The following is a 24,390-nucleotide window of genomic DNA, read 5'->3' as shown; positions in this document are numbered from 1 at the left end:
CTGCATGCAGACAAATACTGGAATTCAAATCTGTGGAGACCATCACAAATTCTCATAGAACAGCCTCATCTCTATTAATTATGCTGCCTTCCCTGCTTATTGAACTATTGCTAGTATTTAGTGCCAGCTCCAGGTGACAGTTAAGGTTGTGTTGCAGAGGGGGCATGTACCTTAGTTTTGTATTTCCCTGGTTTTCAAGAGGTTTAAGTTTAGCCACTCTCCACATTCTAGGAGGGCACAAGGCATCACTAGGCAACCTTGATTGCATGTTTATGAAGTTTTTGGACATTTAATATTTATCTATATTACTTCTACCTATGCTTCAAAATGATTTGGCCACACTATAATCATGGAGTCTAAAAGCAAAGTATGTTTAAAACCATTGCCCTATGTAGTTTTATACCAAGCAAACAACCCAAACTAAACTGTTCAGGCTGAGCTGCTGGGCTGAGATGAACACAGAGCACTGTTTTCAGCCCACCTAGCAGAGTACCAATGCTTGAAAACACAAGTGAACTCAAGCAGTGCAAGGGGGGGGGGACAGTTTTCCAGCTGAATCGTCACAGTGGAGTGACTGATTTAGAGTGGCCCCCACTATTGTGCTGCCAAATGTTGCTCACACCCTTACCTGCTGCAGGAAGAGGATTGCATAGCCCATCAGGGCTGGGTGGTGGACAATGTTGAAGCTGTTTCTGACCTCCTGCACTTTGGTTTTCTTCAGTACTTCCGGATCTAGGCGAATGCCCTGAGGGTGGATATCCTTCTGGAATGCATTGGATGTCCACAGACAGCCCACCATGGCCATTATGTACTGGTTGTACTCTTGGTAAGTCTGGCTACTGAACTTGAATTGCAGTATTGTCTGATGAGATCAGAAAACAATTCAGTTGCACAGCATTGGTGTACTACCTACATATTCCTTGCAACTGTATCATTAAAGCACTGCATCCCCAACAACCCTTTTATTACCGTCCACAGTACTTTACCGCAAAGGTTTGTTCATGGTACCTTTTTAATCAGCTCATTTTCTTTCGCAGCTACCAAGTTGGTTCGATACCTAAAGGAATGAACAAGTGGGAGAGACTTAAGTGCCCTCTGAATTCTAATGCAGATAAATACTAGAGAAGGGCAGGAGTGCTGCTTCAGAACAAGTTAATGGCAGCTTTTATCCTCCACTAGTAAGACTGCTGACCTTTTCTCCTCCTCCAATTATAAATAAGGCTACATTTTAGTCACAGGTATTTTTAGTAAAAGTCATGGACAGATCACAGGCAGCGTCACGTTATTGACTTGAACTGGGACCATACAGATCATTGTTGCAACCAAAGTCTTGTAGTGGCACAAATCTTGTATAAAGGGGGTCAAATAGGGTGTCTAAGACATGGTTATGGTTGCTGGTTATGGTTATGCTATCTGTATGTATCATTTTTGTAGCTAAAGTTATGAATATTGGCTCTTTTCTGTCTGTATTTCAAACCTCTGCTATGCTTATGGGTGACACCCCAGACAAGTTGGTGTCAGCTCTGCCTAGTCTGTTTGATGGCCAATTAAGGACCATCAGCTACACAATTGACCCATTGAGAGAAGGTAGATACGCCTTGTAATTCAAAGTATTCAGGGACTTCCCATGTGACTCCAGACTCCGTTTTGCTGTAATTTTCCACAGTAAGGACAGAGAGGTGTTTTTACACCTGGAAAAGACTATAAAGGGCTGATGCCTCATCTCCATCTGGTCTTCAGTCCTGTTTCATACCTCTGGAGGGACTTTGCTATAAACAGAAGCTCTACACAAAGGACTGAATGACCCATCCCAGCTGGGGATGTACTCCAGAGACTTGATTTGAACCTGCAGTTTATTCTATCACTGCTGCAAGCCTGAACCAAGAACTTTGCCATTACTGTATGTAATTAATTCCATTTAACCGATTCTAGCTCTCATCTATATCTTTTTCCTTTTATAAATAAACCTTTAGATTTTAGATTTGTGAGTAAGATCTGATTTGTATATTGACCTGGGTCTGGGGCTTGGTTCTTTGGGATTGAGAGAACCTTTTTCTTTTACTGGGGTGTTGGTTTTCATAACCATTTGTCCTCATAACAAGTAGCACTGGTGGTAATACTGGGAAACTGGAGTGTCTAAGGGAATTGCTTGTGTGACTTGTGGTTAGCCAGACGGCCAAAACCAAAATCCTCTCTGTCTCGCTGGTTTGGTTTGCCTTAGAGGTGGAAAAACCCCAGCCTTGGGCTGTAACTGGCCTGCTTTAAGCAGTTTGTCCTGAATTGGCACTCTCAGTTGGGTCCCTCCAGAACCAGCATCGTTACAGACAGTAAACAAAAATTATCGGCCTGTGGCCTGTCCGTGACCTGTACTATATACCCCTAACTAAAACTTGGGCTGGGGGGCCAGGGGTGGGGGGGAGTCCAAGAGTGCCCTGGGTACTGGTGGCCCAAGATCCCCGCTGATGCTGGGGGTGAAGGGTTGGTGGGACTGGCAGGCTCCCTACCCAGCTCCGCGCAGCTGCCATGAAGCAGCTGGCATATCTTTGCAGCTTCTAGCAGGAAGGAAGGCCAGGAGGGGCACCATGCCACCATGCGCTGCCCCCTCCGCAAGCACTAGTTCCACAGCTCCCATTGGCCAGGAACCACAGCCAATGGGAGCTGTGGGGTGGTGCCTATATGCAAGGGCAGCATGCAGAGCCCCCTGGCCTGTCTGCCTACGAGCTGCAGGGACATGCCAGCTGCTTCTGGGGTGCCTTCTCCCACAGGTAAGCTCCATCCTTTACCCCAGCCCCCTCCCATTCCCAAACTACTGCTGCTGGCCTGGGGATGCCCAACTCGGAAGTTGCAGAAGTCATGGAGGTCACAGAAAGCTACGGAATCTGTGACCTCTGTGACAGACATGCAGCCTTAATTATAAACGCTGATGGAAGGATGAGTTCAAAGGAACTTCACCACTTGGCACAGGGCCAGCCTCCATCCAGGGACTAGGGAGAAGGAAGACACTAAGAGATGAGCTCTCATTCAACTAACAGACTTTGAGGTTCCTTAGTAACAGAGAACATAGGACTGGAAGAAACCTCCTTATTGCATGAGCAATGTGTTCCAACCAAATCAGAGACAAAAATCACCTTCATATGACTCAGTAGGCTATATGCAGTGTGCAGCCCTGAAATCTAGCACAAAAATGCAGTGTGCTTTTAAAAAGGAGCCTTTCATTCAGTGAGTATAGAAAATGGAAGCCACTGGAAGTAATGGAACCTGACAGTTGTTCTGTATAAATAAGCACTAGCTGCTCTTATATCCGGGAGAGCGCTCTGTCATGTTAATTACCCTGCAGTCTCCTTAGAGAGAAAGCCACATGGCCAGCCCTAGGCCAGCTGTCAGCAATTGGCTACTTTTCTTATCTGATGCAACCACTGGAACTAACACCACCAAGAACAGCAGCAGTTCAGTAGGTTCTACAGAGAAATGAACAATGCTCTCTCCAGACCTGCAGGCAGCCTCCAGGCCTCCCGGCGCACGTCCAGACTAACCCGCGGCATTGGCGGGTTAAAATCGATTGCTCGGGGATCGATATATCGTCTAGTCTGGACGCGATGTATCGATCCCCGAGCGCGCTTACATCGATTCCGGAACTCCATCAACCCGAACGGAGTTCCGGAATCGACACGGAGAGCCGCGGACATCGATGCCGCGCCGTCCAGACGGGTGAGTACCTCGATTTTAGAAATTCGACTTCAGCTACGTTATTCCCATAGCTGAAGTTGCGTATCTAAAATCGATTTTAATACCTAGTCTGGACGTGGGCCCAGACTCAGAGGCAGCAGAACACCTCATACTCAGCGCTGCCCTAAACAGCACTGCACAGTACTCCTTTTTCTACAAATGTGAGTCTAGTGGTTAGAGCAGAGGTTATTAACCTTTTTCTTTCTGAGGCCCCCATAACATGCTAAAAAACTCCATGGTCCACCTGTGCCTCAATAACTGGCTTTCTGAATATAAAAGCCAGGGCTGGCATTAAGGGATAGCAAGCAGGGCAACTGCCTGGGGCCCCATGTCACAGGGGCCCCCACAAAGCTACATTGCTCAGGCTTCGGCTTCAGCCCCAGGTGGCAGGGCTCAGGGCCCTGGGTTTCAGCCCCATGCAGTGGGGCTTCAGCTTTCTGCCCTGCGCCCCAGCGAGTCTAATGCTGGCCGTGCTTGGAGGGCCTCCTGAAACCTGCTCAAGGACCCCTAGGGGACCCCAGATCCCTGGTTGAGAACTACTGGGTTAGAGCACAAGCCTGGGAGTTTGACGCTCTAGGCATCAGTCAGGAATTAAACCTATTAGGTGAGTTACTTAAGCTCTCTCAAAATATTAAAGGAACACCTACCTACCTCAGAGATGGCATCCTGGGGAGGGAGCAGTGACCTGAAACTTGTTTTTATTGTTACTTGGGATAACAATATGGAAAAGGTTGAGAATCACTGCTGTAAAGTATATGGCCAGCACTCAAAATAGGCCAAGAACTCCCCCTCCAGCCCCTTTCACACACAGAGAGGGAGAGAACACCAAAGACTTCATGGAATTCCAATGCTCTTGTTTCGCAACACAGAGTGGCATCTCCCCAATGGATGATCAGTACAGAAGATGTGATAAAGTTGAAAGCCTTCCCCGATCTTTGGTACCTGTACATAATGTAGCAAAGATGGTTCAGACTGACAGCATCCATGCTAAGCAGTGCTGGGTAAAAGACTCCAGGAGGAGGCATCACCAACAAGGGTAGGTTATACTTAAGATACACATCGCACACCTGCAGGAGGGAAACAAATCCAGACAGGTTGTTACAACCACTGTTATCAATCCCCACAACACCTACAGGGGAAAATGAGCATTACATCACTTGTCTGTGCTCCTGTTAACTCTGACACCTTGGAAGGGAAGGTGGGAGAGAAGCAATTCCATTTGTTCGCTCTCTAGCCACATCAAGTCCATCATAGATTCCGAGGCCAGAAGGCACCACTGTAACCATCTAGTCTGACTTCCTGTATAAGGCAGGCCATAGAACTTCCCCAATATAATTCCTAGAGCAGATCTTTTAGAAAAACATCCAATCTTGATTTCAAAAATTGCCACTGATGTAGAATCCACCATGACCCTTGCGCAGGAGCTTGTGTAAATGTCAGTTTAAACCCTGAAAATTAGCCTACACTCTAGCACTGGGTAGCGGAAATCTAATTTTTCCCTTTAGCGAACATACAGCAGTCACCTTCTCTCTGATCCTTTATGCTCCTTCTGTATCTGTAGCTTGGACTGGACCAGACCTGACCTAACAGCAAGTCTGAACCACATAACAGAGACCAAATAATTTTAACAGTTAGACAATTCAAGTAGTTATAATTGGCCTGTTGGGATTCCATGGTCACAGCAGAAAGCTTTGCCCCCAAGAGATTTTAAATTAAAATGCTGGTTTTGTGCACTTTGAATTTAATTTGTTTCCCTCTACATATAGCTTGATACGGAAAAGGTGTGATTTATTCAAGGTTTACTGCCTGCTGATTTTAAATCATGATTTAAAATCAGTTTTAATCTTAATTTTATATTTGTACTTTTTAGGTTATTCTTCTAAAAAAAAGGTTGATTCTCATTGGTGGGTAACCATTAAAACACGTAGGATTTGCAATTAAATAAATCTATACTAAATTGGGTACTTTTTGCCAACTGCGAGACTACACTATATATGCATTTATTTAGATCAGTTATACAGATTAACATACATTAATTCAGATTCTTAATTTTTTTATATATTAGAAAAGGGTGGATGAGGCATTTTGGATTTAGTAGATTAATATTTTACACTTGTGATTTGTATCACGCTGTATGTGGATAGAAACTGGAAATCAATTCAAAGGACACAAACAGCATTTTAATGGTTTTTGTTAGTTAAATAAAACTACCTTAAATGTGCTAGACACGAGAGAAAAATTATCAAAATATGTTTTACGTTTAAATAACGAACCGATCCATTAAATAAAAGGAAGTATTAGTAAATTCAACTAATTACTTCTGGTCACAATATCCTTCAAGATTTTAGAAGTAGGCTGCTCATCCTATCACACATTGTTTTTATTAATTGATTGAAAGACAAAGAAAAGTTTTCTTGCTTTTTCAACTCCATTTCTCAACTTTGAATGAACTAGCTGATTTAACCAGTTCTGCCAAAAGCTGGTTTAGCACTTCAATAAACTCTGATTCCAGGTGTTTAGCCAGTGACTTCCTCCAGGTTCAGTTGTTTGGCTTTATTTAAAAAACTTTGGCCCCAGACATGGACTGCTTGAGTGTTGGTTTTAATTTAAAATGATTTTAATAGATTATAATAAATTTAGACCTTAACATTGTTGTCAGATTCAAATAGTTTTTTTAAAAAAAGAAAAAAAGTAATTTAAATAAAAGCTCTTTATTTTTAAATCTTTTTTTTAACCCACCACACTCTGAAACAAACAGTAAAGAAAAGGTTTTAATTTTTTCATAAAAATACTTTTAAACGTATTTAAAAGTATTGAAATTTGGGTTTTTTAAAGTTAGTTGTATCCCTTTAATATCTTGCTATTCTGTGTGTGAGAAAATATCAATAGCACCCAACCCTCTTAAAAAACAATACAAAATTCTCTACGATAGCTACTTGGATCCATGCTTCAGGGCTTCAGTTGATCTCCTGGAAGGGTCAGGCAGTATAGAGAATTCTCTCAGATGCTTTTGCTCACATGCTCAGGATCAGACTGCCCTTTTTGGGTCCAGGAAAGAATTGTGCCCCAGGTCAGATTGGCAGGGACCCTATGATTCTTTTGCCTTCCACTGGAACATGGGGTTTGGGTTGCTCGCTAGGATCATCAGGCATCTCTCACCTACTCAATTTCATGCCATTACAGAGGCCGTGGGCATTAGCACCTCTTGATCTCTCCTATTCTCTGTCTGTGGAACACAATTTAGTCTCTAGAGGACTGAAGTATTTGAGTTAAAAAAAATCTGGATTAGACTAAAATTTGGGGGTAAAACTGGGTGGAGTTTAGTGGCCTGAAATGTGCAGGTCAGACTAGACGATCTGGTAGTCCCTCAGGCCTTAAACTTGGATGCAGGAGCTATCATCTATGACTAGTGGACCGGTCCAGCAATTAGGAGGATGTAGCACTTAATCAAGCATAACATATACAAATTATTACAAGGAAGGATAGGTTATGCTCTTGCACAATGAGTGGAAACTACTCTTAGAGAGGTGGGACATCTTAAAATGCTAAGAGTAATGGGATATACATACTGTCTCATAGAAATCCAGAATAAAGTACAGCAAGAAAGTAGCATTGTTCTCCAAGCGCAGTGCTACAGTTGCGATCCACCCTACAAAGTGGATCAGCTCAGCCACAGAGTTCACCAGTCCAGAAAGAGTAGTGTTCCTAGAACAGCAGTTGGAGAAACAGACAATGTTAACACAACTCGTCAGCTTTAAATACCAGAGCAGTTAAGCAGAATGACAAGAGAACTCTAGGTTTCTCCACCCTCAGTGTTGAAGTCAGCAACATTAACTTGGTTACATTCACAAATTAAACAGAACAGAGTTATCCAAAATACTACACAAAACATGGACATGTCTTCATAGCTATAGGGTTCTTGACTTCAGTTTGCTGACTTTTGGGCATGTATGTTCTCAGTGTTAGTATTTTTACAAACATAGCTTTTTGCATCACTGCTTCAGTGTTACAGCCTCAAGCCTGGATTGACAAAACTAATCCCAACCTGCCTCCTTTGTGGTCCAAGATAAATTGGGATATTTACTATTTTGACAATTTAAAAAGCGCTCATAAATCAGAAAGGGAGAGATATGAATTAAATGTTCAGATACGAGGAAGAGTTGGGTATGAGACCCTAGGCAGATGATCGTTCTTTTTTATGCCTAGAAAAATACTGTTTGTGTCAAGTAGAAATGAGTGAAAAAGGAATTTTGACTTCGGGAAACACAAGGATTATGCAGAGGCTATCCAGCCGTACCCTAGAACTCCCTTAATAAAATCCTGCAAGTGCGATTCATGCTATTGGTACTTTCATTTACTTTAGTACTACATTGCTGAAAAAAGACATACAAAACATTAAGATACATGTTTTAATGACGTTACTGCAAGATACAAGATATGAATAAACCATAGCAACCTTGACTGCAGTACATACAAAAAAACCCACCAAACTGAACAGGATTCACAACTAAGCTACTTGTCACAGCAGCAGTAAAGCATTTTCTGACTCTTTAGTCAGCTTTTGTGGTGGGGAATAAAAACTGGATATTTTCATGAACCTCACCACACACACACACACACAAATACTACATTGTGTGCAATTCAGATGAACTTACAAAGGACTGATTTTAGGATCAGACTCCATATCCAACTGTATTACATGCCAATTCAGCCAGTTCTGCAACAGCTCCTTCAGACTTTCAAGAACACTACACTGCAGGAGGGAAAGAAAGCAGTGGATTATGTACGTTGTAGAGGAGTGTCTGAATGCTAAATAAAAATGGGTCATCATTTTCAAAGTATACTGTGAAGGTTTCAGACAGTTTGTCATCAGGACTATAAGACTGGGGAGAGAGCTAGCTGAAGCCTCCATGTAGGTCTCCATGTAGGATACTTGCACTCAAGGCAGGGACATTAACAGAAGGTGCAACAAGTGCAGGGACGCAGAACTCAGGCTGAAACGATGAAACAAAAGAAAAGCTGTCTTACTGGGTTATACCATCCTAAATCAGCAGCACGGTGGGTGCAAAATATATTGGTATTTCAAACACTGTGGCTTATTTCCAGTTGAAATCTACTTTAAAAAATAAAAATAAAAATAAAAAAAAGCCAGAGGGCTTCCTAAAAATAGTTACCTCCCAACTATACATTTTAACTCTCTCTGTAAACCATAGAGGACCCATGTTGGACAGGCCCAGATCCAATGCCAAACTGGGAAGCCCATTTTACTGTCTGTAGATTGCTTTACCTACCTCCCGTAGTGGGGACAGCAATACCAACTAGATCTGCATGTGACCAATATGATGACCTTGAATTACCTTAAAATAAAGGGATGATGTAAAAAAAAGCTGTGCCAGAGGTTCACAGAGATGTGGTTTCATTTCTGAAAACAAAGGAGAGAAGTCAAATATTTGTGGAAAAATCCAATCCAGTCAGACCAGATATAGTCCAAGATCATTGTCTAGACTACATACCCGAGAAGCTGCTGAGGGGGATCCAGCTCACCAGCCTGAGGATTTGCGATCTACAGCAGAAACCATCCCAGAGGGGAAGGCTCTTATACAAGAATTCTTCACAGGAAGAGAACCCCTCCTGAAAAGTACAAGATTAAAACCTTCAAAAACAAATTCATCACAATCCCTTCCCTTTTCTGACTCCCCACCCCAATTCACTAGAGAAGGACAGAGTCCCTCCCTCATGCAATCCATCAGCTAATGACTGCTGCTTCCCAAATTATCATTCCTCCAGAAAGAGGGGGCAGTTCAGCAAAAATGTGTTCAAAGGGCAAGTCCAGGTTGCTGATCTCTTATTGCTATTTCTAACATGGTAATCTTTAAGGCATCCCACAGGAAATGGATGAGTCACAAATACATCCTAAGCAAAGGCTTAATTGAGTACAGGGCTTCATTAAGTAGGTGCTTACCTGCAAGAAACACTCTGTCTTGTAGACGATATCCAGGAAGTCCTTGAACTCTTCTTCATACTGCTGGTTATCAAGCTTATACCAAGTGCATTCTACACCAGAGGGAATAATGTAACAGAGTACGAGGAGTACAGACAAGGATGCAACAACCAGAAACAGAATGCAACCCCCGCCCCTTTCCCTGGATGGGTACTGTTAAAGTTGATGCTGTCATCTCAGATAGTGTTTTACTGGTACATAAAAATAATCACATATGCCTGTACAGCTAAGTACCATTACAGCCTCAAAGATATCCTTTTCCTCCCCACCACACCTGGTAATGTTAAGTTCCTACCTTCTTGAAGAGTCTGGCCCATCCAATAGTAGAGCCTTAAGTAGATAGATTCATCTTTGACACAATTAATGTAGTGAAGCAGCAAGGAATTCCTTAGCACTGAGCCCATCTGGGAAGGAAACTGCAAGAGAAACCAGGACAACCAGTTATTGAATGTCTGCTTCTGAAAAGTACCAAAACAAAGCTGATCCTAGTCCAAACCCTTTCCACCAGGGAATACACACAGGTCCTAGGTTTTCATATCACTCCCCAATGCAGTATATCACTTTGGAGATGGATAATGTGTGCATCTATTCCCCAATAAATAGGTTATTGATATATATCCCTAGGTCACCTTTAAGATTACACATGCTCAAGCTGAGGCCTTCATGACACTCACCTCTAGGCGGTGGATGTTCTGTAAGAGCTGGGAGAAGGTGTGTAGCTGCTCCACTGGGAAAGATTCACTGTGACTGAGGATGTCAGCATGGTTGATCTCCTTGCTCCTAGTTGGGTTGTTTGTGTCAGTGCTGCATGCAGGCAAAATCAACTGGGTATTCCATTTCTGGAGAGAGAAACAGGAAACCAGAATTAATAGTAGCAAGCAGGATTTCAGTGAAGTCAGATAAATACACTATAAACAAGACAACTAATATTAGCACAAACTGGGAATCACTCACTCGCTTGCTATCCTGCAAAGTGCTATCCTGTGAATCACATCCCAGACTTGCAATATAAAGACAGAATTTCCCATTAAGTTACACTACCTTCCCCAATGTCTATCCAGATCCTAGCTCCTTTCCACAATTCAGCATGCTTGGCATTTTCTAGGATTCACATAGGTTCTCATAACTTACTCTCTTCCGGGACTGAGGGTGACCTGTGCCTAGAATCAGTTGCTGGGATGTTGGAGACGTTCCCTGATTTCTTCGCCTTATGGTGTTGATTGCTGCCTTCCACAGGCTTTCTGAGTTCTTGAAGTAGGTCTAAAAACACAATCCAGGAACCTATGTGTGAGGCCAAACTCTAAGGCAGAGTGACAGAAAAATCAATTGCCAATTTGATACATGTCACTACAGTGACATTTATGTGCTCTGCTGTAAGGACTGCACTTGACAGTCCAAAAGGTGCTAGGGCTCTCTGTTACAGTACAGTACAGCTTTTATTTCTCTTGACTCATTATCCTTTGACTACAATCTGAAAGATATGCAAGTAATTTTCAAGGCATATGAGCTTTCTCAAAAGGTAAGAAAAAAAGTCCCCGGGATCTCAACGGCATGGAAATTTGCATCTATTTTAGGATCCTGATGCTGATATGTTGTCCGTTCATAAAGATTGGATCTAAAGTATTCCATGTATTAAATAAAACCTGCCCAGGTATACATGTGTGTTTATAGTGAAGATCCCATGCATTCAAACAGCAGTGAGATCTGCCATAGAAGTGAACTGGGTAATCACAGCTTTCACTGAACATTGAATTAAGTTTCTAGATATCATGGTTGTGAAGAAAACTTTTGAAATACAAACCAAAATGCAAAATTGCCAGCATAAGACTTTATCTGAATTAAGTTTGCACCACTGAAGTTACAATCAGCTTTTAAATCATAACCTTTAATTAATGCAACCCTCCCCTCCGCCCTCCCCCCATGAGGAAACTCTAAATTTTTCTTATGAACCAATTTAACTAAAATAGATTATAAACTTTTTTTAAGTGAACTGTCCTAAGCCTGGAAATATCTATCTCCCATGCATGTGTGGGTACCAAAAATTCCAACTACTCCCACAGATAAATCTGCAGCACAATGAAAACTGAAAATTTAGGGCAATGTAAAATAATCTGAAATGAACATTAAAACAAATGTCACAAGGAAAACTTGACTGCTTGTGTAATTTGCTTTCATACTGTAGTCAGTAAAAGCCTCAATTTTTAGACCTGGACAAATCTGCCTCACTGGAGTGCCAGAAAAACCAGGCAGCCTTGCTGCAAAATTTAGGTCTAGTTTGCTGCAGAGTTCTTGGGGTCTTTTTATAGTATTAAGCGTATAAAGAAGATAACGTGCATATCTTAACTTCACCAAATACCTTGCTGCATGCACAGCACACAAACATTTATGAAAATAAAGCCATACAGTCTGTTCCTACCTTGAAACGCTCCCAAATCCATCTCAGAACACATTGTCAGCTTCCCCACCATTACTTTTCATATAGTTAAAACTTTAAATTTAGATATCAGGTCTGCAAACAATCTAACATAGTGGTTCTCAAACTGTGCGTCAGGACCCCAAAGTGGGTTGCAACCCCATTTTAATGGGGTCACCAGGTTTGGTTTAGATTTGCTGGGGCCCAGGGCCGAAGCCCGAGCCCCGCCGCCAGTAGCCAAAGCCTGGGTGGCAGGGCTCAGGTTACAGGCCACCCCAGCCTGTGGCTGAAGCCCTTGGGCTTTGGCTTCCCCCATCCCCCTGGCCTGGGGTGGTGTGGTTCAGGCTTTGCCTCCCTCAACCTGGAGTGGTAGGACTCAGGTGGGCTTGGGTTTCAGTCCCCCATTCTGGGGTCGTGTAGTAATTTTTGTTGTCAGAAGGGGTTCACGGTGCAATGAAGTCTGAGAACCCCTGATCTAATATTTACTCTGACTGGTGTCTTCCACTATTATTATTGTGCTGCAGTAGCACCCAAAGGTGTTTAGACAATGCCCAGCAGACTCATAGGAAGATATTACCTTTTACCACAATGCTTATGATCAAATATACAAGACATAAAAATAGTATAACAACAATAGGAGGGAAATAGGCAAGGGAGGACATGGTTACACCTGCTTGCTATGTGCCTTCTCTGCTGAATTGTTGTGTGTGTCTTCTCACTTCAGTATAAATAAATGGTAGCAATTCCCACAGAAAACTCTAATGGTTTCGTTTTACTGAGTGGAGAGAGGGTACAGAATTATTCTTTCACCACTGAATCATGAAGCAAAGCTGCTTATGTAGGAAGGACAGTACAGACTTTAATTCCAACACAGACACATCAGAGTCACTCCATTCCTCACCTTCATCTTTGCAGGCAGAGTTATGGACACCAGCTCAGGGCAGAAAAGTTTGTATAGTGATAGCAGAGCCTGCAGATGAGGCTGCATTCCCTGGAAGAAAAGAAAGAGCAAGGAAAACCCAATTGATACTGCAAGTCTACACACTAGTGTATCATTAATCAGCCCAAATTAGCATTGTGCAACTGAGGAGGGAGGAAAAGGAGGAAGAAAAGAACATCTCTACTGAGGACTGGAAATAGTAAGGAAGTTTGGGTGGGAAAAGAAGATACAGTTTAAATTGCCATAGATAAGACCACTAATAAATCAAAATTACTGTATACAATGTATATCATATATTTATTTTGCCTAAATACACATGCAAGTGGTTTTACTGGGATACCCATACTCCGCAATTGCACTTCATTACCCAAGGCGTGAACATAGCATTATATAATTAAACTTCTTGAAGTGCTGCTGATTTTGTAAAATATATTAATAGCTAGCTCTTACAGGAAGAGTTCTCACTGTACAATCTGTAAGATATATAATAAGAGATATCCTCTAAGATTTTCTGTTACAGGTACCATGTAAATGTTAAATTGACATTAAATTGAGGGGTGAAGAGGGATGAGTTCTGCCACAAAGATAAGAAAAAACGGACAACACCATTTTAAGACCTCTGTGAATACCACCAATCCTTCTGGGATAGATGTCTCTAGCTAGATTACCTGGATGTAGCCATAGCCCCACATTTTGTAATCTACTCTTTCCGTCAAAACAATCACACCAGAAGCATATATTTCCAGTCATGAAGTCTCAAAAGCACATTTCGCAAATCATCAGCATGGCAAAACCCAAAGGGACAGGCTTCTTGCAGATCAAATGCCACTAAGATCGTATCTAGCTACATGTTTAAGACTGTCTAGCTGGATATTCAGTCTATGTCCATTACTGGCAATCTTTTTGCACCACAGAAATTTTTGGTGCCCATGTGATTGTTAGCCATGCAGCAACATTCCTTGGTAAACGCATTTCATAATTCATTGGTCTTCCATCCTAATAGTATGTCCGTACCAAAAAAGTCAGCAAGACTGAACCAATGTTGATGAGGGTGGTGGATGGGTTCAGCTATCAATATGCTCATTGCTGATCTTGTCCTGCCACTTAATATGAAGCAGCTGATGAAGACAATGAGAACAGAAGACATCAGTCTGATGCTCTTCAGCCTCCCCAGCACCCATGTTTCACTGGCATACAATAGTCCTGTAGATCCACAGCTTCATACTCTGACATTTCCACAGAAGTCAATCAAGGACCCAGAACTTGGTGGTGGTGGCTGCTGCTCTATGAATGTACACATCTTTTGAACATTCTCTAAAAACGGTGCGTTTCCCAAAAATTCAACAGTTGCCAACTGCTCAATATCACATCCAGAAAGATTAATACCAAGCTGGTCAGATGACAAAAAAAGTGAGACTTTGGTCTCTAATGCTTCAGTGGCCTCGAGCAGTTTGGAACAGAAAGCCATCCGCCCCAATTAACCACTCTGCAAAAACTTCAGCAGCAAAGCCCCAGGTCATTGGTTTCCTGCCATAGCCAGATCCTAACCAAAAGAGCATAGCTGAAAGTGGAGTTTGATGGTTTTAAAAAAAGTTAAATTATTTTCTTGGCATTTTTGTAATCTGAGAATCCAACATAAAGATGACAACTATTTTAATGGCAATAGCTTTGGTGGGTGGAAGAAGGGAGAGAGTCCTCAACATCTAAATGTTGAGGAACTTTCATATTTTTCAGTTTTCCACCCTTATGTCCTGCACTACGTGAAATGTTTCAGAGTCAATAAAACCCAGATGTGTTATTGTTGAATAGACAAAAGCTCTCTCCCAAATCATTTATATTCTATGTCTGCATATCTGCAGACATATTACATTCAGTGTCCTGTTCTAATACTGCAATGGACAGCTTGTTAGCCATCAGTGTGTGTTTTACAGTTCATGATCTCAATTGGTACACCTCTACCCCGATATAACGTGACCCGATATAACACAAATTTGAATATAACACAATAAAGCAGTGCTCTGGGGGAGGTGGGGGGAGGGAAGAGGCGCTGTGCACTCTGGTGGATCAAAGCAAGTTCGATATAATGCGGTTTCTCCTATAACACGGTAAGATTTTTTGGCTCCCGAGGACAGTGTTATATCGAGGTAGAGGTGTAGGTCTTTTAAAAATCTGTTTGTCTGTAGAACGCAGGGAAAGAGCAGTAGCTGCTCCTATCTCTGGATTCAGGTTCCCACTACCTTTCTGGTAAGGGGAAGAAGAGATGCTGGGATAACCAAGAAGATGCTGCAGTTGGGAGTCTAACACAAAAGAGTAGGTTGCAAAGGATAAGAATACCAAAGGAAAATAAATGCTGTCCAAGATTGATTATAGATGCAAGAGAAGGGGAAGAAAAGACAAGAAAATGGAGGACACCTACAGAAGGCAGACAGGGGATTGGCAGCAAAGGGAAAGAGAGAACACAAAAAGATAACCAATCAAACAGAAAGAAAAGGTAGAGAATAAAAGCATGGGTTGGGAAGAAGCAGTCTGGTGGTTAGAAGAAGTGACCTGGAGTCAACATCCCAGGTTTTATTCCTGGTTCTGATACTGACATGGGTACCTTGAGCAGTTTACAGCATTTGTGCCTCAGTTTCCCTTTCACATAATAGGGATACCTGCCCATTGTTTTGTTATTCATGGATAACAATGCTACAGAAGTATAAGAAATACGAAGTGAACTGGACAGTGGAAGATAAAAGAGAGTGCAGGAAAGGGAAAGGGAAGCCAAGAGATCGCTTTCAAATTTGTGTAATTTTATCATCCCTAGCCGTAAAATGTGTAATTTAAAAAAAAATTTTTGTAAGTAAGTGTCATTGTGTGGGTGCTTGGAAGGGACACAAAATCCGAATTAGGGATATGTGCAGGTTAGGTGCAGCCCCTGTGCTAAATGGCAAACTGTGCGCGCAGCCCCTGGCATTCTGAAGGCTGGAAGCTACTGTTCCGAAGTCTAACAACCTCATCCTTTGCAACGATATTTGCCATTCCTGTGAAAAACATTAACCGTAAGAGTTGTAAGCCTAATTCCAGTTATACTGCTTACTCGTTTCAGGATATCTAGTGACTCACCATCTTCGCCTGTAGATCTACCAGTCTCCTCACGCGAAAAGGCTTAACTGGGAAAAGAAAAAAAATCAAGAACATTATGGGTAGAATACAACATATCAGACATTTGGGTACAAATTAGAAGCCTCTTGGCCAATACACGAAAACAGACCAAGCTACACATGGAAAAGGGCAGAAACGGCAGGAACAGACAGATTCATTATCAGCTGCATGCTGAAATTACTGGTCAAGGTTCTTTGGCCTGTTATGCAAGTCAGCCTAAAAGAGCATAATGGATCCTTTCTGGCCTTAAAACTGATGAATTTTTGAAGCCATCATGTTAGCACAGTAGGAAGAAAGCACTAGGGAAAATAATGGTCATCCCTTTTCTGAGCACATGAAACCAGCCCTGTATCACACAAATGGATAGTCAATGCATATTTATATTCTGTATGGCCCGATCAACTGGACCCATAAGAACTGTCAGGAAGCTGACTGAATGGACTCACCGCTTTCTCTTCTGGTCAGCAGATACAGGAGATGACAAACATAGGGGCACTGCAGAGAAAAAGGATCAACAAGCAGTCTGATTCATCAGTATGGTTAATAGGCTAAATTCAGAAACTTCTTCCACTGGACACAACTAACAGGCTGGTAAATCTCCTCAGGATCCTACTGCCATACTGAGGTTGAAGTGCTTCAATAAGTTCCCAGGATGCAGAACATGCACTAGATTCCTCAGAAAGAAGTCCTCACTGTCATTCCTCAGGACAAAGTCCTCACAGTACCAGTACAGTTCTGTATTAGAACTGACAACCAATGCGTATGCCAATAGTTTCATCTGACACCATTATGCACATTCGTTGGTGAAGTTGTTCAGTCAGGGTCCATCTGGGAGATAGCCCTTGTTTCTCAAATGAGGGCTAATCAATTCAGAAGTTGGTGAGCAAAAGGACATGAATTAATGTACACAAAACCAGCTCACAGTTGTATCAGAAACAGCTTCTTTTATCAGAGCTTATAATTGCAGCAAATGCATTGGGGGTATGGCACTGATTTCTTTGTGACAGATATTAATCTTTCCTGCACTTTCAACTGACCTATTGTGCCAGAAACTAATATTTAAAGGGTAGGAATTCAGTTGTAGGAATCCAATTTTCAGCAGAGGTCACAAGCGAAGTTGAGCAAAACCAGCCAAACATACTGCAGGAAATATATCCTCTTTGGTGCACGTCTATTGTACTGCAATACATTTTAAACATCAAAAGCATCATGCAGGACTTCTCACAATGAACAGCAATTAATGTCTCTGCTCTCTCATGGAAAATGCCTATGGGATTTAATAGAAAATACTCTCACTATAATATTTTTTAAAAAACCCTACAGAAATAGAATGATGCTCCTGCTAGAGTATTCCATATGTCAGTTAAAAAATTCTACAGAAATGGCCTCATTCTCTCAAATTCTATAGGTTTCTAGGGTAATTTCTATAGAACTCTATGTATCTTCATTTGTTTGATGTTTTCTAACAGTCCCAGAGGGCAGCATATGAAAACGTTACATGCTTTTCTGACCCCAGGTACGGCTCTGAAGTGATCAGTATTTCACAACTTCCCGACATGAGACAATGGGTGACCTTACATTCCAGTAATAAAATACTTACGTAACTACCATATAAAAAAGTCACGACTGCCTGATTCCCACTTAAGTTACATTTATCTTAGGTGGAATGGCATTTGGATTCTGTTTATTAAATAGGTATTACTTTAAAATGCTCTTTTTTGCCTATGGTGTACAGTCAGTTCCATCCTGGCACCTGGGGGTTTACTTGTTTGCTATCTGACATTAAAAGGAATGCTAGACGCTGCAGTGTCACGGTGTCTCTTGGGAACTGAGACAGCATTTGCTGTCACTTTGCTCTTGTTACAGAGCATGAAGTCCTGAATGCTCATTTACACAACCTTGCTGTAGGTGCCAAACTAACTAGAGTAATCTTATGTTGAACTTCCATGCTGGGTGTCCTAGGTTCAGAAGAAATTTTGGAATCATTGGAAAAAAGCAGAGTGAAGAGGGCCAGTCACTCTACTATAAACACATACTACAGCACTAGAGGACAGGGTTCCACTCTCTAGTTACTCCAGGCCAGCATAATAAGACATACAGTACAGGTGAACACTTTAAATTTGTTCAGAACCAAAAGGAACAGTCTCCTGTTCTTACCAGCTTCTCATCTTGCAGGGAGCAGAAGAAGAAGCCGTAGAGTGCATGAAGCTTTTCTTTGTGATCAATGAAGTCAAACATTGCAATCAGCCATCTTAAGAAGAGCAGCTGCAGCAAAACAAGACAATCATCCTGCAGTAAATGAGGGGAAAAGACCAGACAGAAAGACCACCACCTCACTCCAGACAGCTTATTTAAAGTTGTACACACTCCTTGAGATCAGCAAGGCAGCCAGGGGACATCTTTGAACAGTTTGATATAGCCAATCTCCTTGTTATGGTGCTAAAGCTTGGGGAGAGCAGTAAACACTGAACTTAGAATGGAGAAAGTGCCCTGGTTTTGAGTACATGCTAACCTCTAGGGAACTGATCACTTGAATTTAGACTGCTCTGACTAGTCTCCCATGCAGACCAGTCAGACATAAGGGATTCTAAGACAAAGGCTTCAATCTGTGCTCCTTTATGGATTATTTGAGGCCATATTTTGTTCAGATCCTGAATTATCATGATAGGCAGGAACATCTCGGGGAAATGCTTGACACCACAGAGGCACATTGACCATCTTGATGTAAGCAGCTTCCCTAAGAAACTCACAAGTACAGAATAAGCAGAAGTTGTGTCTACTTCCCACACAATTCTGTCAAAGACCTGCTATTCCAGTGCTAGGCTTCTCTGCCAGTTTTGCTAACAGGTACCAACTATGTGATGACTTTGCACATTAAGCCTCTGGATTTCCTCTTCCTACAAGCAGCCTGCTCTGAATCATCTGCCCCCAGTAGCCATTACTACTACAAGTGTTTGTAAAGTTACCTGAGTGCTGCCAGAGCATTTGCCAACACAGAGCCGGGAAACTGCTGAAACCACTGAACTTTCTGCTATTACTGAGGCTGGAATCAGGCACTTCAAGATCCGAGTATTTACTGTATCAGCTACAAAAGAGACCATTTAGAGTAAGACATTGCTTCAAGTTCCAGGTTCTTTGCCATGTTATATACAGGCGAGACCATATTGTCCTTTCTGGGACAGATTTATCTATATGCAGCTATCACAGGCTGGAATAAGAATGTAACAAGGACTTACTAGAAAAAATCAAAAAGCCTTAAGACTGGTTAATAGTCAAAAAGTAGGAACGTTATTCTCCTCACACCAGTTTTACAGATGTGCAACTCCATTAGCTTCAATGCATTTACTCTAGATTTACAGCAGCGTAACTTAGAGGGAAAAAAATACAGCCTGTTGACATGCGTACTGCCGTTATTAGCCTAGATACCTAGAGTTTTATGGAAGTATGAGCTGGAGAAAAAAGGGAATTTCCTTTAATCAGCATAAGGTCAGAGTATCCAAAACAATTTCGGATTATAAATCCAAGTGGCCTGAAAGTTAAAACCAACACCTTCATATTCCTATATTATTAGCCAGTACCAAGTTCATCCTAATTACAGGTATTGGCTAGTGGACAAAAAAATTAGACCACCCCAGGACTTTAGTATTTAAATAGTGTTTAGTTCTTTAGTTAGAGCCAGGCAAAAGTAACAGGAATTCTTTATAGCTAATATTTGACTAAGGAACAAATAACATAAGAAAACAATACAAAACACATGATTAGCAGCTGTTCTTTTGTTGCCATATAGTGTCTGAGTCAGTAGCTTGACAGTGCTCGAAAGAGACTTAGGACTACAAGCCAACACTATTCAATACTTGTGTACGATGTAAAGCACTAGTGTGCCTATTTTAAACTTAGGCTTTAAAAGGTCAGAAGGGACCACTGTGATCATTTAGTCCAGGGATCAGCAACCTTTGGCACGTGGCCCGTCAGGGAAATCCGCTGGCGGACCAGGACGGTTTGTTTACCTGTAGCGTCCGCAGGTTTGGCAGATCGCAGCTCCCACTGCCTGCGGTTTGCCGTTCCAGGCCAATGGGGGCCGTGGGAAGCGGCGGTCAGCACAACCCTCAGCCCACGCTGCTTCCCGCGGCCCCCATTGGCCTGGAACGGCAAACCGCAGCCAGTGGGCGCTGCGATCAGCCAAACCTGCGGACGCTGCAGGTAAACAAACCGTCCCGGTCTGCCAGCAGATTTCCCTGATGGACTGTGTGCCAAAGGTTGCCGATCTCTAATCTAGTCAGACCACCTGCACATTGCAGGCCACAGAACCTCACCTACCCATTCCTGTAATAGCCCCCTAACTTCTGGTTGAGTTACTGTAGTCCTCAAATCATGATTTAAAGACCTCAAGTTACAGAGAATTAATAATTTACACTAGTTTAAATCTGCAAGTGACCTGTGCCCCATGCTACAGAGAAAGATGAAACCCGCCAGGATCTCTGCCAGTCTGACAAGAGGGAAAATTGAAAGTTGAAATGAAACTGGCAGGTCAAATATGGACTAAAAATTGAGTTTTGTAAACATAAGACCAATAGAAATGTTTGCCTAGCTCTTTTCAAAATTTCAAATAGCGTATATTGAACTACATTCCATTACAGCATTTGCAACATGGTGCTAGTACATGAGAGCTAGAAAGTGAAACCGACTAGTCTATTGTGATTATTCAGGACAAGGGAAAAGGTTAAAAAAAAAAAAAAGGTAGAGTAAGAGTGAGAACTGAATTAAGTATTTAAAGTTTCACTCACGGTTTGTAATGTTATCAATACGTAAAATGTGAGATTGTCAGTTTCACATCAGCAATTTAGTTTTGTAAAGAGGCACCAATTATTTTATGCCAATAAAAAGGACCTACTAAAGTTGTAATAACCAGAAGAAAAATATCCTCCACACTCTAACATGTATCTTTAGGTTTTTGAGGTGGAGGATTGTTATTTGTTTTAAACCCATTGGCTCATCACCAATTTAAAAGCAAAATGATGGTCAGTAATTTTGAAGAACACGCTTATCAAGTCTGCACTGATACTCCATTCCTCTGTCTGTATGAGACACTGCAAAAATTGAAGCTAAAAATAAGCAGCCATGTCAGTTGCATATCAGGGGAAAAGAAACTCAAACAATCCCCAGCATGGAAGATGAGAGAAAGGTTTCTAGGGACAACAAGTCTGTAAGAGATTTTATAAAGTAAGTGACATAGCAGTATTCTTTTAAATATTGAAGACAATAGTTTTTTTTTAAATTATATTATTATTATTATTTTTACAATTTTTATCTGAAGTATTCCTTGTCCCTACTAAGTTTGCTACGCTTATTTTAGCAAGAACTCAGAATGTATATTAAAGAACTTAAAGGATGCTGTAAATTTACAGTAAGGGACAAACCATGACAATATAATCACCATAACATATTCTCTCAAAGCCTTGGATATGGTAAGAAAGTGGCAGGAGGGAAGAAAGACACATTCACAGTGGACATGCTAGCAATTTCTGAATGTTTTACCAAGGTGGCCACTGAGTGCCACATTCAGCAACACATCAAGTCCTTCTGGGGATAATCCTCTCTGCAGGGCAATGCTTTCCACAGTAGTCAAGTGTTTCTGCAGAACCTCATTCTTTTTCAGTGGAATGTAGTCTTTAACTAAAAGAAGCAAAAAAAAGTAGGGATTGAAGTGCATCCTGATAATCATAGAATATCAGAGTTGGAATGGACCTCAGGAAGTCATCTAGTCCAATCCCTGCTCAAAGCAGTACCAATCCCCACAGAGATTTTTGCCCCAGATCCCTAAATGGCCCCGTCTAGGATTGAACTCACAACCCTGGGTTTAGCAGGCCAATGCTCAAGCCACTGAGCTATCCCTCCCCCAATTTCCTCCTGAGAAATGTATATGTTCACAGGGACGCATTCTACCCCCCAAATCTGTCTTCTGCCCATAGTTTACCACTTTAAGAGAAAACACCCTGGTTTTCAAAAGCTGCTGTCCATCCACAGCTCCCATTAATGGTTCCCTTGTATAGTTTGTTCTCTCTGTCTGGGTGTTTCACAAAGCAACAGGGAAGAAGAAAAAAAAAATGTCAAGATAGGAAAATAATTATAAAACCACAAAAACAGCCAGACGGACTCAAGTTGCACATGAAACTATTTTAAACTCATTTAAAAATGGACTACAATTCAAGTTGATAGTGCCCTTTTCAATATCAGAAGCAAAGTTATATCACTGCTCTTACTTCTCTCAAAATAGGTCAGAGCCTGCTCCAGATGGTCTTGTGTGCTGTTGCCTGCCTGGACACTGGCAGATTGCTGCTTCCCTTTCTCATGTTTCTGGGCACTTTTCAAGTCTGCAGTCTTTAGGCCAGCTGTTCTCTCTTCTATTTGCCATGCAGAGAGGCTACTACGGTGAACCTGGAAAGCCTGCTTTGGATTCTTGGCCGTCCCTGTTTGATGCATCCCTTCAGTCTCCCAGCTGGGAAGGGCGAATTAAGTACTCACTCATCTGCCAGTCTGGTTCCAAATCTTTCCCCGAAGGAGGCAAGAATATAAATCAAGCCCCCAAAGCCAGATATACCCCCAGCAGTTGAAGAACATCAAAGAGCCACTTGCCTGCAAGAAGATGAAAGTCAGTTTATCCACAGCCTTTCCAAAAAACCCACTGGGTTTTTGAGGTGGAGGTGTAAAGTAATTAACTATGACTTGCCATAAACCACTCAGAGCAGCACTGCCCCAGAAAGGTCAGATAATCCAGTTAGAAGAGTACCTATATACACAGGCTATCCAGTGTGTACATACAAGCCCAATTCTTCCCTCCAGCAGACAAAGATGAAGGAAAGCTCACAAGTAGGAATTTTTAAAGGGGAATATGTCATCTTGAAAATTAAGTGTCTGAAAGACATTTACAATTATAAACACATAACACTGAAAAAGTTAGTAAAAATAATCAAAACAGAAGAAACACTGGGGATTACTGTTCTACCCCATGCACGAGCAGTTTGGTATTGCTGTTTCACTAGGCCACCGAAATGCCCCTGGCTAGAAAGGTTAATTAAGATACATCAGTAACAGAGCAGAAGAAGGAACACACATATTCGACAAATAATCAATATTTAAACATTCAGGTTGGCAGTGCCCCTTTAAATAACCCACAGCTCTGAACTCCCAGAGAAGGGGGACAGAACGATGCGGACAGACACAGCACCGCGAGCAGTCAAATCAGGCAGGAGGCTGCCCACCGCCCACGCGTCTAGCGATCCCCGCTCTGCGGGCTCACACCCCGCGCTCCCCATCTTCCGGGCCATTGCTCTGCGCTCGGCACCCGCAGCGCGCCCCTGCAGCCGGGCCCTCAGCATGGAGCGCCCAAAGGCCCCCGCGCTGCTCGGAGCTGTCTCGGCCCGAGCGAGGCTCAGAGCCCGACCTCAGACAGGCCTGCAAGGTGCCCAGCTACCCTGCGCTGCAAGCCCTTGGGCCCTGCCCGAGGACTGTCAGCCCCTGCTTCCCTCACCCCCCGGGCTCGGAGAGAGGGTTACCGACCGGCCCCCGGTAACACGCCTGTCCGCCGGGTATCTGCTTCCTCAGATGGCTGCCCACGCTGCCATGGTAACAGACCCCCTTTACCTGACTCCACTGTTACGGGTTTTTTTCAACCGTCCGAAGCAATTCAAACCCCCGCGCCACTCCCTACGCACGCGCAGATCGCAATCGTAAGGAAGTTGGAACGAGGAGGTGATCATTGCGCACGCGCGGAGCTTTCGGTTGCGGATTGGTCGTACAAAACCTGACCTCATGAGAGCGTCAATGTTTCTTGTGAGCATGCGCACCTTTCCGCGCGGGCGGGGAGGAGGAGCGGGATGTTTTTACGCATGCGTATTAGGGTCATGGAGGTTGATTAGTGGGCTATGCGCGTGGTCAGTGCTGTGGGGTTCTGGCTTTTTTTGCCGGTTTGATCAGGGTCAGGGTGAGGGTCTTGCACGCAGGGCCAGCGCTATCATTTAGGCAGCCTAGGCAATCGCCTATGGCGCTAGAAGAATTGGTGGGCGCCGTTTTGCCGGAGGAGGCGACAGGCGGATCCGGTGGAGCTGCCGCAGGCATGACTGCGGCAGCTGCACCGGAGCCGCGGCGCACTGGACCCTCCGCAGGCAC

General features: G+C 42.7%; 1 protein-coding gene across 3 annotated transcripts in view; it reads right to left on the bottom strand.

The window, feature by feature from the left end:
• Positions 1–23,956, bottom strand: part of CENPI (centromere protein I) — a 29,649-nt gene extending 5,693 nt beyond the window's left edge. Inside the window, exons 1-19 of one of the 3 annotated variants that reach the window (XM_050965031.1) lie at positions 23,866–23,956; positions 22,485–22,857; positions 21,760–21,897; positions 19,191–19,309; positions 18,382–18,489; positions 16,671–16,719; positions 16,186–16,232; positions 13,042–13,131; positions 10,859–10,987; positions 10,402–10,566; positions 10,023–10,143; positions 9,689–9,780; positions 9,240–9,357; positions 9,084–9,148; positions 8,382–8,479; positions 7,296–7,431; positions 4,669–4,793; positions 1,009–1,057; positions 629–862 (exon numbers count right to left, since the gene is read on the bottom strand). In XM_050965031.1, the coding sequence (XP_050820988.1) occupies positions 629–862; positions 1,009–1,057; positions 4,669–4,793; positions 7,296–7,431; positions 8,382–8,479; positions 9,084–9,148; positions 9,240–9,357; positions 9,689–9,780; positions 10,023–10,143; positions 10,402–10,566; positions 10,859–10,987; positions 13,042–13,131; positions 16,186–16,232; positions 16,671–16,719; positions 18,382–18,489; positions 19,191–19,309; positions 21,760–21,897; positions 22,485–22,704 (2,103 nt within the window). In that variant the 5' untranslated portion in view covers positions 22,705–22,857; positions 23,866–23,956. Of the gene's footprint in view, positions 1–628; positions 863–1,008; positions 1,058–4,668; positions 4,794–7,295; positions 7,432–8,381; positions 8,480–9,083; positions 9,149–9,239; positions 9,358–9,688; positions 9,781–10,022; positions 10,144–10,401; positions 10,567–10,858; positions 10,988–13,041; positions 13,132–16,185; positions 16,233–16,670; positions 16,720–18,381; positions 18,490–19,190; positions 19,310–21,759; positions 21,898–22,484; positions 22,858–23,781 lie in introns of all 3 variants that reach the window. The other 2 variants (XM_050965030.1, XM_050965032.1) reach the window with 2 other exon arrangements.
• Between the last annotated feature and the right edge of the window lie 434 nt (positions 23,957–24,390).

This window comes from Gopherus flavomarginatus, chromosome 8, assembly GCF_025201925.1.
Source record: "Gopherus flavomarginatus isolate rGopFla2 chromosome 8, rGopFla2.mat.asm, whole genome shotgun sequence".
NCBI lineage: Eukaryota > Metazoa > Chordata > Testudines > Testudinidae > Gopherus > Gopherus flavomarginatus.
The sequence above is the reverse complement of the archived record's forward strand: the minus strand, read 5'-3'. Positions and strand labels throughout refer to the sequence as shown.